The sequence below is a fragment of the Erpetoichthys calabaricus genome, chromosome 2, assembly GCF_900747795.2.
Source record: "Erpetoichthys calabaricus chromosome 2, fErpCal1.3, whole genome shotgun sequence".
NCBI lineage: Eukaryota > Metazoa > Chordata > Cladistia > Polypteriformes > Polypteridae > Erpetoichthys > Erpetoichthys calabaricus.
The window spans coordinates 98,727,469-98,743,910 of record NC_041395.2 but is presented as its reverse complement, the minus strand read 5'-3'; the positions used below and the strand labels follow the sequence as shown (position 1 = coordinate 98,743,910).

Sequence of the window (16,442 nt, the reverse complement as noted above, 5' to 3'; positions counted from 1 at the left end):
GGGTGAATTAGTGTTGCAAAATTGGTGGGTGACTGTATGCATGTTTGCCCTGCCAAGGGATTGTTCCTGCCTGGAATCTGTCAGAAGATTTGACAGCACAGGTTCCATCTATACCACGACCCTGTCTTGGAAAAGCAGGATAGACACCTGTAACATCTGTTCAGTTCTTGTCACTTGATTACATACCAGGTACAGTGCTTGAAGTAGAGACAAATAATTGCTGGTACTGTTTGTTTTTTTTTGTAGGCTGCTTGGTCCTTCTCGTGATATGTTTCAAATTTTACACAATATTTTAATTGAGCGGGTATGTGGGTCCGTCTTGGGAGTCTTAAGCATGCTGTTAGAAGTATTTACATCAAAGACTGGGCTAGTGATTGGGGGAGGGACTGTTTACTGTTAGAACATGAGGTGCATTACAGCAGATACTCCACCAATTAAACAGAAAAATGCCACACTTCAAGCTCTGTCTACATGCCTGCTCAATATTCTCTCTCACTGATGCACACATTTGCTTTATCAATCACCGGTAAAACACAGTATCTTTGTGAAGAAAAAAACTTCCATATAGTGAAATAATAAAAGTAATTGTCTCACTTTTTTCAGTTATTATTGTCTAGTTGCCTACCGAACTATAACAGCAATTCACATCCGGCCATCAACATTCAATGTCAATAATGGGAGCCTGTTTGATGACTTTCTGAGGTGAATCCACTCCCAACTGGTTGTGAAGTGTACAATAAGATGAACAATGTAGTAAAGTGCAACGTCCCCTTTTAAAATGGCTGCATCTCACAACAATGACTTACTTTTTTCTTCTTAAAACAATATGGATATGCGGTTTTGCAATATGTGCGTAATCTCAAAAGCCGTGGATAAATACTCAACATTTTTTGGCTTGCAAAATGGACGTAATTGGTAAAATTGATGGCTTTTTCCATCACAAGAACAGACAAGGTACATTTAAATTGTATAAAAAATGCTTCAGTTCAGGACACAACTTCATGTTACAAATTAAAATACATTTTGATTGTGAGGAAATAACTTCAATTTGAAAAATGCTGAATTTAAAGTAGTTACGTATGAGCAATTTAAGATTTGATTTCTTAGCTGGGTAAACATCAGCAACAAAATGCTCTTTCTACTTCATGGTTTCAAGTTGCAAGTTAACATTTCCCATGAAATATAAAAGTGTGTTGGTTAGTGTGTACTTATTTATTAAGTGTATACAATTTACTTGATTATTTGTTAATCTGTAAAGGTTAAATTCTTATTTCATCTTTATTTATTCTGAGAAACTATTGAAAATTCCTGTTTATTTATTATTTGTAAGCTTATATATTTATTATGTTTAATTACTATTGTTATTAAAATAATTAGATATATCTTGTTTATTTTATTTTTAATACAAAATAAAAATAAGCATCGTAACGATTAAGCAATTGATTTAATACATTAACACTCAAAAAATGTAACATTATAATGGAAATGCTCATGTGACCAAAACTGCCACTTTTCCAAACCCCTTAGTGTTTAGATGAATTGTCTCTGGAAATCCTCCAAATTCCAAAAATGTACCCATCAAATTCACACCTTGAATTTCACTTCATAATGTTAATTCCAACATTCACATTAAACACAATAACCATTAATTAAACTAAATGAAGAGCAGGCAATAAAAAGATTTTGAGATTTTTGATTTTACCGTTTCATGGAAGACTTTGACAACGTGCTTGGCCTTTTCTGTGGCCTCTGGATTGGACAGTAAGGGGGGCTCCAAAGATTTGCTATAAGCCGAGTTGTAGAATGTCTTCAACTCTGAAGCAACCTATATTTAAGAAGCAAAATAAAACTTGGATCAGATCTAAACAGGCATTGAACTCCTTAGGTCTATAAACCTTGACTTCCATAAAAACATTTTGAAAGTGATGTATTTCTGCTTAGCTACAAAATTAAAGCAAGCTTTCAAAAAGACACAATAATGAACTCTATACACAATAACCAGACAAAAGAAGAAAAAAAAAGTTCTTCAATATCTAACTTTATGCAGCAACATTAACAACATACACCATTCACAAAAATAACTCATGAAAGTACAGTGGAATCTCAGGTCACGATCGAAATTCGTTCCAAAACTCTGGTCGCAACCCAATTTGGTCGTGACCCGAAGTAATTTCCCCCATAGGATTGTATGTAACTACAAATACAATTAATCCTTTCTGGACCATACGAGCTGTATGTAAATATATATACGCTCACTCGCGCTCTCACTCGCTTGCTCGCACTCTCTCTCGCGCTCGCTTGCTGCACAAGGAGAGACTGAACACGTGCGGAAATCATTGGCGCGTACGAACCGTAAGGGAAGCTGGCTTGTTCGTCACCCGAGTGTGTGGTCATGAACAGATGCATAACTTTGGCAAACTTTTTGGTCGTAACCCGATTTGTACGTGGTCCGAGACGTTCATGGCACGAGGTTCCACTATATCAGAAAACATGCGGACCTGTGGTCCTCCCAAGATCCAGGTATCAACCCCAGTAGGTTGCGTCCACCAGCTGGTTGCATGCAGCGGAAGATGGTGCTGTCATTCTTCTTCCTATCAGCTTCTGCAAATTGCTTCATTCTCAGCAGATGTTACCATCATGTTGATCACTTTGCAGTAGAAAGACACAAATCCTGATAACTTTGCGAGGGTTGCTGCCAGCCACAAGTTGTGCTTTATCAACATGCATCTGTGGTATAGTGGGTCCACAGCTAATGTCAAAAGGGCCAGTTTTAAATAAATAATTGCCGGACTCGCGGCTTAGAGAGGGGGCGTGGTAAGTGAGGCAGATTGGTTCCCGGGGTGATTCATTGATGTGGGCGATTCTCACTTAAGTGCACAGGTGAGGAGTCGTCCGCACCCGTAATTGTTCCCGGGAGCTGTTGATTGCCACAGCTGATCCACGTCCCCGTAATAAATAGAAGCGTGAGGCGGGTAGTAGAGGAAGGATAAGAAAAAGTAAAAGAAAAGAAAGATGGAGGTTGCAGGGGAAGAAAGCAGGAAGCAGTGTGGAGAAAGCCGGTGTGTGTGAGAGAGAGAGAGCGAGAGAGAGCGAGCGAGCGCAGGCACGCAGGCAGCTGGACAGTTGGGCCCCAGTGAGGTGTTTAGCCGACACCTAGGGCAGTCAATTGTGGTCGCTCCCGCTGAGCATTCTGTGAGGAGCGGGAGTGACCAGCGAGAAGGATGGCTTGCCGTGGAAGACAGCGGGAGTCATGAGGCTTGGGAGATGGATTCCCCAGCGTGAGCGTCCTTGCCTTTGGGGAACCCAAGTCTCGGTCTGGAGAGTGCTAAACCGAAGCCAGGGATCGGGAAGCCTCCATATCAGGAAAGGAGAGAAGGTCAGCTGCAGGAAGGGCGACTCCCCTGTTGAGAAGCCTGATGGGAGAAGCAGGGGAGCTGCCAGGTAAAAGAAGACACCGGGCTTTGTGTTTTTAAAGGACTGCTTCCAGCCGTTGTTTTAACCTCATCGTTTTAAAGGATTTATTTATTGTTTTAACCTCCACTTCACAACTGTTTTATTGGATTATTTATTGAAGATTTAAGGATTTGATAGACCCTGCACTATTTATTTGGACAATGTTTTGATTTGTTGTTTTTAATAAATGCACTTTGCACTTTTTACACCATCCCCTTGCTCCATTTATTGTGCCTCACTGCGGAACTCATCGGTGACATTACCGACGGTGACGGGTTCAAGGGTTCCTGGAAGCAAGATGGGAGCGTGGAGCAGGACCTGCATCGTCACAGCATCACATCACAAGCTTTGGATTAAGATTAATGTTGTAGCCCCAGTGCCTGACAAGGCATCATGTGACACAACCCATAGCATTTTATACATATAGACATATTAAATGAGAAAATACTCCATTTATTCACGTTATGAACCGTTTTAATTTGATGCAAGGTCATTTTCCAGGAGCAATGCAGAATAGAGTCCTGGATGGAACAACAGCATACTGGAGTGCATACTCACTCCCACATTGACTAAAAAAAGGCCAGCAGCTAAAATAGGGATGTCCTTGAAATGCAGGGAGAAATGCAATCAAATTTAAGACAGTATTCATAAGCAATATCGACAAAGCAGCGTTGATAGACACTAGAAGGAACTTCGAAAAAAACTGACATTAAGACAAGAGAAAAATAAAACTGTTTTAGGCAGGTAGTGCACAGCAGAGTATATTTCAGAGAGCTGAATTAAAAGTTGAATTAAATAGTTTAAAAAAGCAAAAAAAAGTTCTTGGTCTTGAGTAGAATTTTACAACTAATATAGTCTTTTCTTACAGACTTTCCTACAGAGTGTACTTAAGAGTAGAAACCACAAAATTAAAATTAACATTCACACAGATGTGCAGCAAAGCTTTTAACAAAATGAGAAGAATAGTTTTATGGGTTTATACAAGGTAAGCAGACATTTATTCTGTCATGTAGGTGTTTAACAGCTCCAGAGATTAATAATGTGGCAAAGAAAACATTTTGAATTTGCAAGCCAGTGTACATCAGCCAGCATTTGGTGGTAACATGTAGTTTGCTAGTAATCTATGAAAACAAACCAGTTAAGTCTGGCTATAATCAGGGCAAGGGGTGATGAGGGCATTGAAAAAATTTAAATCGAGCTATAAAACTACAGATGAGATATCTATCCACCTATCCATTTTTGAAATCTACTACCTATTGAAGGGTCACAGACGTCAACACACTTTTACTAGGTGTAAAGTGTCAGGTAGGGACATGTGCAACATCAATTCATTTAAGAGACCATTCTCACTAAATGTTTTGTCCAGAGTAGTGGTGGGTGATATGACACAGCAACAATAGCAATGTTATTTTGTGAAATGCCATCATGCATTACTGAATATGTATTTCCATAAGACAATCAGAAATTTCCATATTGTACCAACACATGCTTACTTGATACCATTAGCTGTTAACACATCTGATGCAGTGCCTATGATAGGGATATCATTCTAGTGGCACAATAACAATATATTCAGAAACAAGTTGAAAGCAATACAAGTGACAAAAGATCAGATAACTGTTGATTTAATTTCCTAAAGCTTTTCAACTTCACTTTCATGGAGGTGGATTAGTTTTTAAAAAACAGATTTTACGTAATAAATGGTGAAATACTGAAATTTGGTGGCAGTTGTTCAAGCAAGTTCAACAACCAATTTGCTCCACTGTTTTCGTGTTAAGCACCACAATGAATATGAAAAACTATGAAAGGCTTTATTGCCTTTTGAAAAACAATAAATTGATCTTACAAAACCTTGCTCAGAAGTCATTTTAACATATAAAGCCTTAAATGGCAAAGGCCCTGCTTACTTATCTGAAATTATCACTGTTTACAAACCAAAGGGTAGTAAGATCTCAAGATGCCAGCCTACTTATGATTCCAAGGATTAATAATATAAAGTAGGAGCTTCAGCTTTTAGTTATTGGGTCACAATGGTGTGGAGTGATCTGCTTGCTAATATAACAGATGCCCATTCAGTCTGAGGTCTCACTACATTTGTCTTGCATGCCCTATTAGCAATGCATACTTCATACTTCTTTGTTAGTCAATTGTACAGATATATTAAGCTATACAAGGTTTATAAACCGTTACCCTCCTCTATTTTTTTCTCTTCTCAGTATCTGGAAATAACACTTAGTGCCACTGCCAAGCTGTTCTTCATCAGATAAAATACTCTCCCATTACACTGGATGGACCAGCACAGATACTACAATAGAATGCCCAGAGTGGGTGGGTGGCTAGTTGGCCAAGGTTTCCAGGACAATAGTTAACTTTGTATTCAACTAATTTTTATCTCCTAAAATGTCAACTGACCAAAGTTCAGAGATTATTTAATAGGTAGATACTGTTGGTGTCCATTTATGGTAATCAGTTTCTACTTTTGTTTTCTGTGTATTTTAAAAAATATGTATTTTTATAATGTACTAATTCTTTATTTAGTAATTAGTATAATCTAAAATTACATTTTACCTGAGAATTTGTCACAGTTGTCTGTACCTGCTTTCAATAAATAGTGATATATACATGTATTAATTAGACACACTGTATCGTACATGGATACACAAACTGCAAATGAGAAGAATGACACATAACAGCCACTGTTTATGACACTAGCATTTTTGCGTGAGATAAGCTGCCAACTCACTCCCCATGAAAATGCTGTTGCTTCAACAGCAGTCAAAAGTATGGTTGAAATGCCTTCATTTTTTACATTTTCATTGTTATATTTTATTTTTTAAAGGTGAATCCAAAGTGAATGAGTACAGAACTCTGTCTCATTTTCTTAATTTTTCTCACCTTGATTTACACTTTGCCAATATTCTTTGGTTCTCGATGTTATGTTTACAATAAGTACGATAAGAAAACTTTATTTAAACTTTAAGAAATTCAACAAAAACACACTGTTAGGTTAAAAAAGATCATAAGTGAATAAATGCCTATGTAATGATACTTTATTTTGTCCTGTTGCTACTAATCAATCTCTAGCAGTGTTTTTGAGGTATTCTCCTCCAACTCTGGGACATATAGGTTTATCAAGAATATGCTGTTTGCTTCTGATCCTACCACAAAGAAAATCAGGAATGGACTTTAACTAGGACATTGTAAAACTATAATCATTTAGATTTCCTTAGAACTTGCAATACATAAAGCTTGACAACTAACATTGTTTTTATCAAAACTATTGCCTCAGTGTACATTTTGAACTTCCTGTAAATGTTTGGTACTAATTTCCTCACTGCTACCATGAAATTCAATAAAAGCCCAGCATGGCAAACATCACCATATGACACTCTTTTGTGGTTCAACTGTGCACACACTAGGAAATGGCCTATTCCAAAATGTTGCAATAGCAACCTGAACATTTTACATTAAACCACAGAATAAACTTCAGATATTTCTTTTTGATTTTGACTAAAGTACATAATACAACATTTTTTGGAAAAACATTTTCCATACACTGGGACCTCATTATTAACTATGTGGTCAAGGTTCATGCTAGTATTTATTAGGAGCAGAAAGATGGACATTAATTCAATTGTGGATATGAGCTTTACTTTAGAATGGCTGGACAAGGAATGGTTAAACACAAGCAAAGACCAACCAAAATAGAAATGACGTAACATTTCACATCTGTGAGCACTGTTCATATCATAGTCAGCAATAACCATTGTTAGCTCTAAACAACATGAATTTCTCCATGAAAATGATACTGGGAAATGACAACATTGTGAGAAAGCTCAGACAAAAAAAGTGCAGGTATCATGTCAACAGAGTAACAATAAAAAGAAAAACAAACTGCTATTAACTTTAAGAATCAAAACAGAAACCAAGGCATAAGAACAAAATCATGATAGTTCATGAAAAGAAGGCATTACTAAATGTGTCATTTTAACCATAAAACACCACTAACTAACCTCCTTTTGATGTTTTTATGAATTCTAGTATCATGAATTCTAGTATAGTTACACTGAAATTAGTTTTTATTAAGAAGGTGGGTAATTCCACAGTATAAATCTGCCATGCACCCAGAGTTGAGAGGGGATGGTGCAGAAATGGCATGCACCCAGCCTGGAATCAACATTTGTTCCTTTCTTTTTCTTTCCTCACATTGCTAACATAAAATCAGCAAACAGTGTACACCTAAAACAAAACCTGGCCAATTAAGATCATAATCTAGTTAGGTCAGTGCTGCTATAAGATACCAAAAAATTGAAGTTATTCCTTTACACTTACTGATTTTAAGATCCCATCTGTGGTACTATGTTCTTGCTGAAGATGTTTTAAAGTCATAAATGACATCTAAACTTGCCTAATCCATTCATAATTAAAAACATTATTACATCAACTTTTAATCTCCATTTTCTAAAACATACCTCCTTGAATATTGCTTATATCTGGTAGACTGTAAATAAGCCTAAATGCACTTTTCAACTTTTTCTGGTACTCCTCTGACCATGAATGAAGATGGATATCTGGCCTCTGAAACTGTTTATGCTTTACAAAGTGTGCTGTATAACTAAATATCATACTAACATTTTAAATGTGTTCTATACTGTTCATAGATGGTATTTCTTCAACACACACACTGCATTCAGCAAAGAAACTGAGTAAAATTATGGACATTATAATGACGGGAAAACCCTCTGCTACCATGAAACGTTCGTCATGTATTTATTTAGTTTGTGCAGATCTACTCTAACAAATACATAATACACTTTTTAGAAACTAACAAGTCATTACTGACTAATTTGTTAAGTAAATGTGTTATATTTTGCCAGAAAAGTAGTCATTTTGAACACAGATTTAAAATCCAAATTAGATGTGTTGTTTAATGCCTTATTTTTTTTACAAAAAAATGTAACGTTTCTCATGTTCAAAAGACCATTTTATTAGAAAATCATCTACCAGCTGTTTGTTGACTTCAAACTACTTAAGCACTAATAGTAGCTTACCTTGTCAATAGTAGCTTACCTTGTCTTTGTTAATGAAACCCCAGATTCCAGCAGCCACCTCGCAAGCAAATAAGATTACCAGGCAGGCAAAAAACTAGAGGAGACAAAAGTGAAGCAAAGGTTAGGAAGAAAACTGCTTGGCAAATCTAAGTATTATACACTGTCCTTCTACAAATGCCTGGGGCCTCATGTATATGCACTGTGCTTAGAAGTCACACTAAACATGGCGTAAAAGTGGAAATGTGCGTATGCACAAAAAAATTTAGATGCACAAAACCATGTATAAGCCAACTTCCACACACTTCCTCTCTATAAATCCCGGTCAGCGTGAAATATACAGTGAATCCAGAAAGTATTCACAGCGCATCACTTTTTCCACATTTTGTTATGTTACAGCCTTATTCCAAAATGGATTAAATTCCAATTTTTTTCCTCAGAATTCTACACACAACACCCCATAATGACAACGTGAAAAAAGTTTACTTGAGGTTTTTGCAAATTTATTAAAAATAAAAAAATTGAGAAATCACATGTACTGTACATAAATAAGTATTCACAGCCTTTGCCATGAAGCTCAAAATTGAGCTCAGGTGCATCCTGTTTCCCCTGATCATCCTTGAGATGTTTCTGCAGCTTAATTGGAGTCCACCTGTGGTAAATTCAGTTGATTGGACATGATTTGGAAAGGCACACACCTGTCTATATAAGGTCCCACAGTTGACAGTTCATGTCAGAGCACAAACCAAGCATGAAGTCAAAGGAATTATCTGTAGACCTCCGAGACAGGATTTTCTCGAGGCACAAATCTGGGGGAGGTTACAGAAAAATTTCTGCTGCTTTGAAGGTCCCAATGAGCACAGTGGCCTCCATCATCCGTATGTGGAAGAAGTTCGAAACCACCAGGACTCTTCCTAGAGCTGGCCGGCCATCTAAACTGAGCAATCAGGGGAGAAGGGCCTTAGTCATGGAGGTGACCAAGAACCCGATGGTCACTCTGTCAGAGCTCCAGAGGTCCTCTGTGGAGGGAGGAGAACCTTCCAGAAGGACAACCATCTCTACAGCAATCCACCAATCAGGCCTGTATGGTAGAGTGGCCAGACAGAAGCCACTCCTTAGTAAAAGGCACATGGCAGCCCACCTGGAGTTTGCCAAAAGGCACCTGAAGGACTCTCAGACCATGAGAAAGAAAATTCTCTGGTCTGATAAGACAAAGATTGAACTCTTTGGTGTGAATGCCAGGCGTCACGTTTGGAGGAAACTAGGCACCGCTCATCACCAGGCCAATACCATCCCTACAGTGAAGCATGGTGGTGGCAGCATCATGCTGTGGGGATGTATTTCAGCGGCAGGAACTGGGAGACTAGTCAGGATAAAGGGAAAGATGACTGCAGCAATGTACAGAGACATCCTGGATGAAAACCTGCTCCAGAGCGCTCTTGACCTCAGAGTGGGACGACGGTTCATCTTTCAGCAGGACAGCGACCCTAAGCACACAGCCAAGATATCAAAGGAGTGGCTTCAGGACAACTCTCTGAATGTCCTTGAGTGGCCCAGCCAGAGCCCAGACTTGAATCCGATTGAACATCTCTGGAGAGATCTTAAAATGGCTGTGCACCGACACTTCCCATTCAACCTGATGGAGCTTGAGAGGTGCTGCAAAGAGGAATGGGCGAAACTGGCCAAGGATAGGTGTGCCAAGCTTGTGGCATCATATTCAAAAAGACTTGAGGCTGTAATTGCTGCCAAAGGTGCATTGACAAAGTATTGAGCAAAGGCTGTGAATACTTATGTACATGTGATTTCTCAGTTTTTTTATTTTTAATAAATTTGCAAAAACCTCAAGTAAACTTTTTTCACATTGTCATTATGGGGTGTTGTGTGTAGAATTCTGAGGAAAAAAAAAGAATTTAATCCATTTTGGATAAGGCTGTAACATAACAAAATGTGGAAAAAGTGATGCGCTGTGAATACTTTCCGGATGCACTGTAATGCATGTGCCTGATGCCCCACCCTAACCCCACCCATAATTTCACATATTTGAATATGTAAATCAATATAAATAGCCCTTTCAGTTGAGTGTTTTGTTAAAAGAAAGCACATATAAAAGAAGAATTTCACCAAATGCCAAGTGGAGGCAGGAAAAAACATACTTTTTGGTAGCTTAGGCAGTTGTATGAGCAACTAAAGGAACTTGATGGAATGACACTAAAAAGTTCAAGATCAGAAAGTCGCACAAAAGTTGACGTGAAAATGCGAGTCATAGCCTACTGTCGTAGTGTCTTACAGAAGCTTATTATGACACAGAGAAAAGTGAAAAAATATGGACACAGTGAATAAAAAAGGTTGAAATGTTGACTTTAATATTGAAATTTCCAGTTTAATCTCATAGTTTATTTTGTCTTTAAAGTAGAATGTCGTAAACTTCGTCTTAAAATCAGTGTTTAATTTACTATCCATCCATCCAATATCCAACCTGCTATATCCTAATCACAGGGTCACGGGGTCTGCTGGATCCAATCCCAGCCAACACAGGACGCAAGGCAGGAAACAAACCCCGGGCAGGTTTAATTTACTAGAATTTCTTATATTCCACCGTAACTAAAGTAGCACTTTAAATGCTTTGTATTCTATGTGTTCTATGTGTGTGAATAACTGCGTGTTTCTTAAATGGGCTTTCTCTTTCACAGACAGGAACTTGCAGGCACTAATCGCAACACAGAATACATTACATTCATGATATTACAGCAATTGAAACATTTTAAAATACTAACACGTATACTTGATATTTTCATGATGAAATGCATTAAACCATGTATTAAAAATGGGGGCATGGTTAAGCAGTGGTAGCGATGAGTTGGCACATCATCCAATTATTCTTGCCTCCCCCATCCAGGGATTGTTCCTGCCTCCTGCAAGATGCTTGCTGGGACATGCAGGACCCTTGATTACAGTAGTACTGTGTCTGTCAAACACAGCAGCGGGAGGTAGGAACAATCTCTGGACAGGTCACCAGCTCTTCGCTACCGCTGCACCACCATGCCACCACATTATTTAAATGAAGTTAATAATTTATCTGTAAAATGTAATATACATACCTTAATAAAATATAATATACATACTTTAATGCATTTCATCATAAAGAATGACATCAAGTATACATCACAGTACTCTAACAGCATACAGTACCAAGAGGATAGCTCTTGGACATCTAAATCAACTTAGAAGCCAGTCTTCATCATCTGTAAATACGCACTCTTTTTCTATTTAATTGAATCGAATTCCTTCATTTTCATCATAAAAATGTCATCAGGTATACATCCTAGTATTCTAACAGCACACAGCTTGAAAAGGACAGTTCTTGGAAATCTAAATCAACTTAGAAGCCAGTCATCATCATCTGTAAATTAATGCTCTTTTCTATTGAATTGAATCGAATTTATTGTCATTGTATGGTACAATGAGAATCAATAAGTAGTTCCTCCATAAACTTGTTTTCCTATAAAATTATATAATAACAATTTAAAATAAACTGAAAAAAATATACTGTATAAAAGCACAAGTACAATATGGTTCATAAAGTGGCTCAGGTTGTGCAATGTTACAGTTGTACTTCAAGTTAACAGTGTAATTGTAATTATAATTACAAACAGTTCAGTTTACTGTGAGGTAATTATAATTATAATCACAAACAGTTCTACCGGGAGCACTAAATAGTGTGTTTATAGCTGTTGGGATGAAATGGTTTCTGAGCCTCAAGGTCCGTGCAGGAAAAGCTCTGAAGTGTTTGCCAAATGGGAGACGTTCAAATAGACTGTGTGCATGGCTGAGTGGAATTCATGCAGATACTGGTGGCTTTCCTGAGGCAGCATATGCATAAATGTTCTCTGGGGCTTTCCGATCATCTGCTGTAAAGCTGTGATTTCACACACAGATACAATGAGTTAAAATACTCTGATTGGTACACTGAGAGTAACAACACTAAAGCAGCTATGGTATTTGGAATAGTTTATGTATTCCGTGCGCCATTATATTGTTACATAATGATTACAATCAAATGCCTTAAATTGGTAAATTAAATGCAATTAATTTAGATATATTTGATAAATCCCGCATCTTTGATGTGAATCTGAAAAAAGGGACACCACACAGAAACAGCGCTGCTTTTACGCTGGGTGCTACCAGTTTGCAAAACCAGGCAGATACTTGCGTATGAAAGTGGGGTGCTGCCGTGACAATGTGTGTGGCTTTACACCAATTTTAATTTTTATACATCTCAAAAGTGTGCGAGGAAAACGGGAATACGCAACATTTTTGCACAACTGCATTACACAACTTCTCTTGTGATTTTCAATTGTACAGTTCATTTAAATAATCTTGTGGAGTCAGGGGCAGTTGTGGCACACTCCCATGACCTCCTGTTGTGTAGTTTGCCATTTCTAGTGACTCAGGCCAGTAGACAGCTCAACCTGCATGTCATTAAGTTTGCCATCTACTGCGACTTAGTCAGACCTGTCTGTAACCCACTCCAAAAAAAATTCAAAAAGCTTTGCCTTTGCTTCAAGTTGGAATAAAGATCTGCCTCATTTATGAGTGGTCAAGACTCCGGTTTTCAATTCAAAAGCATTGTATTGTTGGATTGTACCTTTCCTCTAATGAGTAATATTTTATCAAAAAATTCATCCATTTCACTTTTTGAGCATACAAATGGAAAACAGACATGGAATATGTGATATAAGTTAGAATTGTAACAATTGGATGTTTATCACATTGTTTCAACGTTATTCAGCATGGGTCATTTTTAGATCCCATTCTATTAGATGTCTGTATTCTATGAAAACATGAGATTAATCATTTTTCTCATCCACCAATTGAAACTACATGGGGTAGTTTGAAGTGTTATTTTAACCTTTTTTCCTTTACAAATGCACACCGACACTGCCCTTCAATTGTTTATTTTTTATTGTATTATTACCAAATTCACAATGCATTTTATGAGAAACTAAACACAAAATGCCACAAATCAAAACCATTGTCTACTCAAATTCTTGCAACACAATTTCTTGAAACCAAAAATTTGCAGGAGTTTTACCGTTCCAAGGAGGCACTGTGATTCCTGGATGGCACCATAGCAGCCAAGGAAGCCAACGAACATCATAACTGCACCAACTGCGATTAGGATGTAGACACCTTTAATGACAAGAAATTCACATTTTTATCAGTGTACATATTTCCAGTACAACACCAGATCAATAATTCCACATTAACCTACTTTAAAAAAAATATTAAGAAAAGCTTTTCATATGAAACTTAAATCACATGGAATTTATGTAGCCCACTTAAGGCATGAATGTGCATAGCCTGATACAATATGTCCTGGCAACTTACTAGTAATGGAGGTATCCTTGACCGACATTTTATTATACATTTTTAATAACACTTATTAATGAAAACACAGATTGCACAGTTATACAAAAACAATATGCTAAAAGTAAGTTTTTACTGTTTTTCACTTAAACAATTGAAATTTGTTTTTATTTAAAAATGGTGTTTTTCACTTAAACAAACTACGCAAACATATTTAAACAAACACACACACACACATATATATACATATATATATATATATACATATACAGTATATATATATATACATACATACATATACATATATATATATACATATACATATATATATATACATATACATGCATACATATATATATACATATACATGCATACATATATATACATATACATGCATACATATATATACATATACATGCATACATATATATACATATACATACATACATATATATACATATACATACATACATATACATATACATACATATATATATATATATATATATATAGTGAGACATGCCCGGACACCACCAGACTGAGACCACATCTTTATAAAAAGCACACGTTTTATTCACAGTCCAAGCACAACACACAGTGCTCCCAGCACTAACCACCCCTAATACGGGCCTTTCTCACACTGTCCGTGGGCCGCCTTTTCCTCTCTCCATGGGAGCTTTGTCCTGCTCCCACTCCCGACTCTAGCTCTCCAACTGTAGGAAGGCGGCCCCTTTTATGTTCACCTGGACGTGCTCAAGGTGTTCGATGACACTCTTCCGGCAGCACTTCCTGGTGTGGCGGAAGTGCTGCTCTTGCACCCAGATTCACTCCAGGTGTCCCTGGAAGAATCTTCCTCCATCTTGCCCAGGTGTGGCGGAAGTGAATGTTTCCTGGGCTCCATGAGGCTTGGGGTGCCCCCTGGCGGTGGCCACGGGCCCCAACTGGCTTGAGCCTCCTTGCTCCTCTCCCAATCCAGGACGGTTGCCCCCTCGTGGCCCGGAGGACGTATACACTACCTCCCGGTCCTTCCAGGCGTCCCAGCTGGGTCTGTCCCCAAGCCTCCTGTGACGATATATATATATATATATATATATATATATATATATTTTTTTTTTTTTAAAGTCTGTATCAGAATCTGATTATGCTATGCTATGGCTCGTGATCAAGTTTCTGACTATATAATTTTTTTTATGAATATATAAATATATATATATATATATATATATATAATGAACAGCAATTTTGAACCAGGAGTGAATTGAGTACAAGTGGTTACACCGAGTAGATGTGAAGAACCTGTTCCCAGTTCCTAGGGGGGTTCCCAGTTTCTCACTGAAGGCACTTAATTTGAAAAACCTATTTAAGAAACTGTACACATGCTCTGTAACACTTCAGGAAAAAAGAAGTTAATAGGCAGCCTTAGTTAGAAAGTGACTTGGTATAATGCCCCTGTTTTAAAGAAACAGAAAGACCTGCTTTTAAAAAGCAAGCATGTTTACAAACATTGTTTTATCATTTAAGCTGTCCAGAAAAAGTGTTACTGCACAACATTTTGCATCATTCTTGCACTGCTGCAGAGTGCTGTGATCAAATCATGTTATGTATGTTCTTTGAATGTTCACTACTAAGAGTTGTTTATTACACCTGAGAGCCATGTGATTCTATATTTAATACACTGTATTCTCTACATCTGTGTTGCTGTTTTTTTGGAAGTTGATGATGTTTAGAAAAAAAGCACAAAATGAGAAGGTTGTCCATATTTTCCCAACTTAAGACCCAACTGTATCTTTCCTAGAAAAATTTTTTAAAAAGCAGTGCAGACTTTAAGTACTTTTTTTGTAATTTGTTTTTACATTTGCATCCCTCATAGGCCATAGGGCCTTTGAAGTGCAGCTGAAAAGAAGCTATAAAGCTTTTGCTGATGTCCAAAGAAGGCAATGACATCTCTCGAACTTCTGGCTGCATCTGCTACCACTAAATTTAGGGTGCAGGCTGCACATGGCACAAAGAAATGTAAGGCATTTTTTACAGCAGCATGGCCTGCTCACCTTTTTTGCTTCCCCTTCATGTTGGCACCATTGTCATGTGGTATAATTACCCTTTAAAATCATGAAAAATAGTATGTAGCTCCTCAAGTCTGTCAAATGCAAGAGAAGAGAAATTTTCTCCCGTTGTATCTGTTGCTGAAAAGAATCCCATGAAGTAATCTTTAATCCTGGATACTTCTTCCAGTGTGACAATTCGTTATAATTCTTATAATCAGTGTGGTTTGCTGCTTATGGCTAACGTTGGGTGTGTAATCCAAAATTTGAGATAAAAATATGAAAATGACAAGAGTTCAGAATTAAGGATTGTATTGGTATTGACATCTAGATGTGTTAACAATATAGAAGATAGCACCTTTTGTAGCAGATCACCCAATCTATTATGTGAGCAAAAGTGTGGGAACAGATATTCTATTTAGTTGCATATCCCTTTTATGCAATAATTGCATCAAGCCTGTTTACTCGACTGGCACTAGCAAATGGTTAGTTTCCTCTTTTATTATGGTTTTCCAGGCAATTACAGCAACTA

General features: G+C 37.4%; 1 protein-coding gene across 1 annotated transcript in view; it reads right to left on the bottom strand.

Moving 5' to 3' along the window:
* cd81a (CD81 molecule a) overlaps positions 1–16,442 on the bottom strand; it is a 109,899-nt gene that overhangs the window by 29,000 nt on the left and 64,457 nt on the right. The window contains exons 3-5 of the mRNA XM_028794196.2: positions 13,594–13,691; positions 8,524–8,598; positions 1,703–1,825 (exon numbers count right to left, since the gene is read on the bottom strand). Coding sequence (XP_028650029.1) covers positions 1,703–1,825; positions 8,524–8,598; positions 13,594–13,691 — 296 coding nt within the window. The remainder of the gene's footprint in view (positions 1–1,702; positions 1,826–8,523; positions 8,599–13,593; positions 13,692–16,442) is intronic.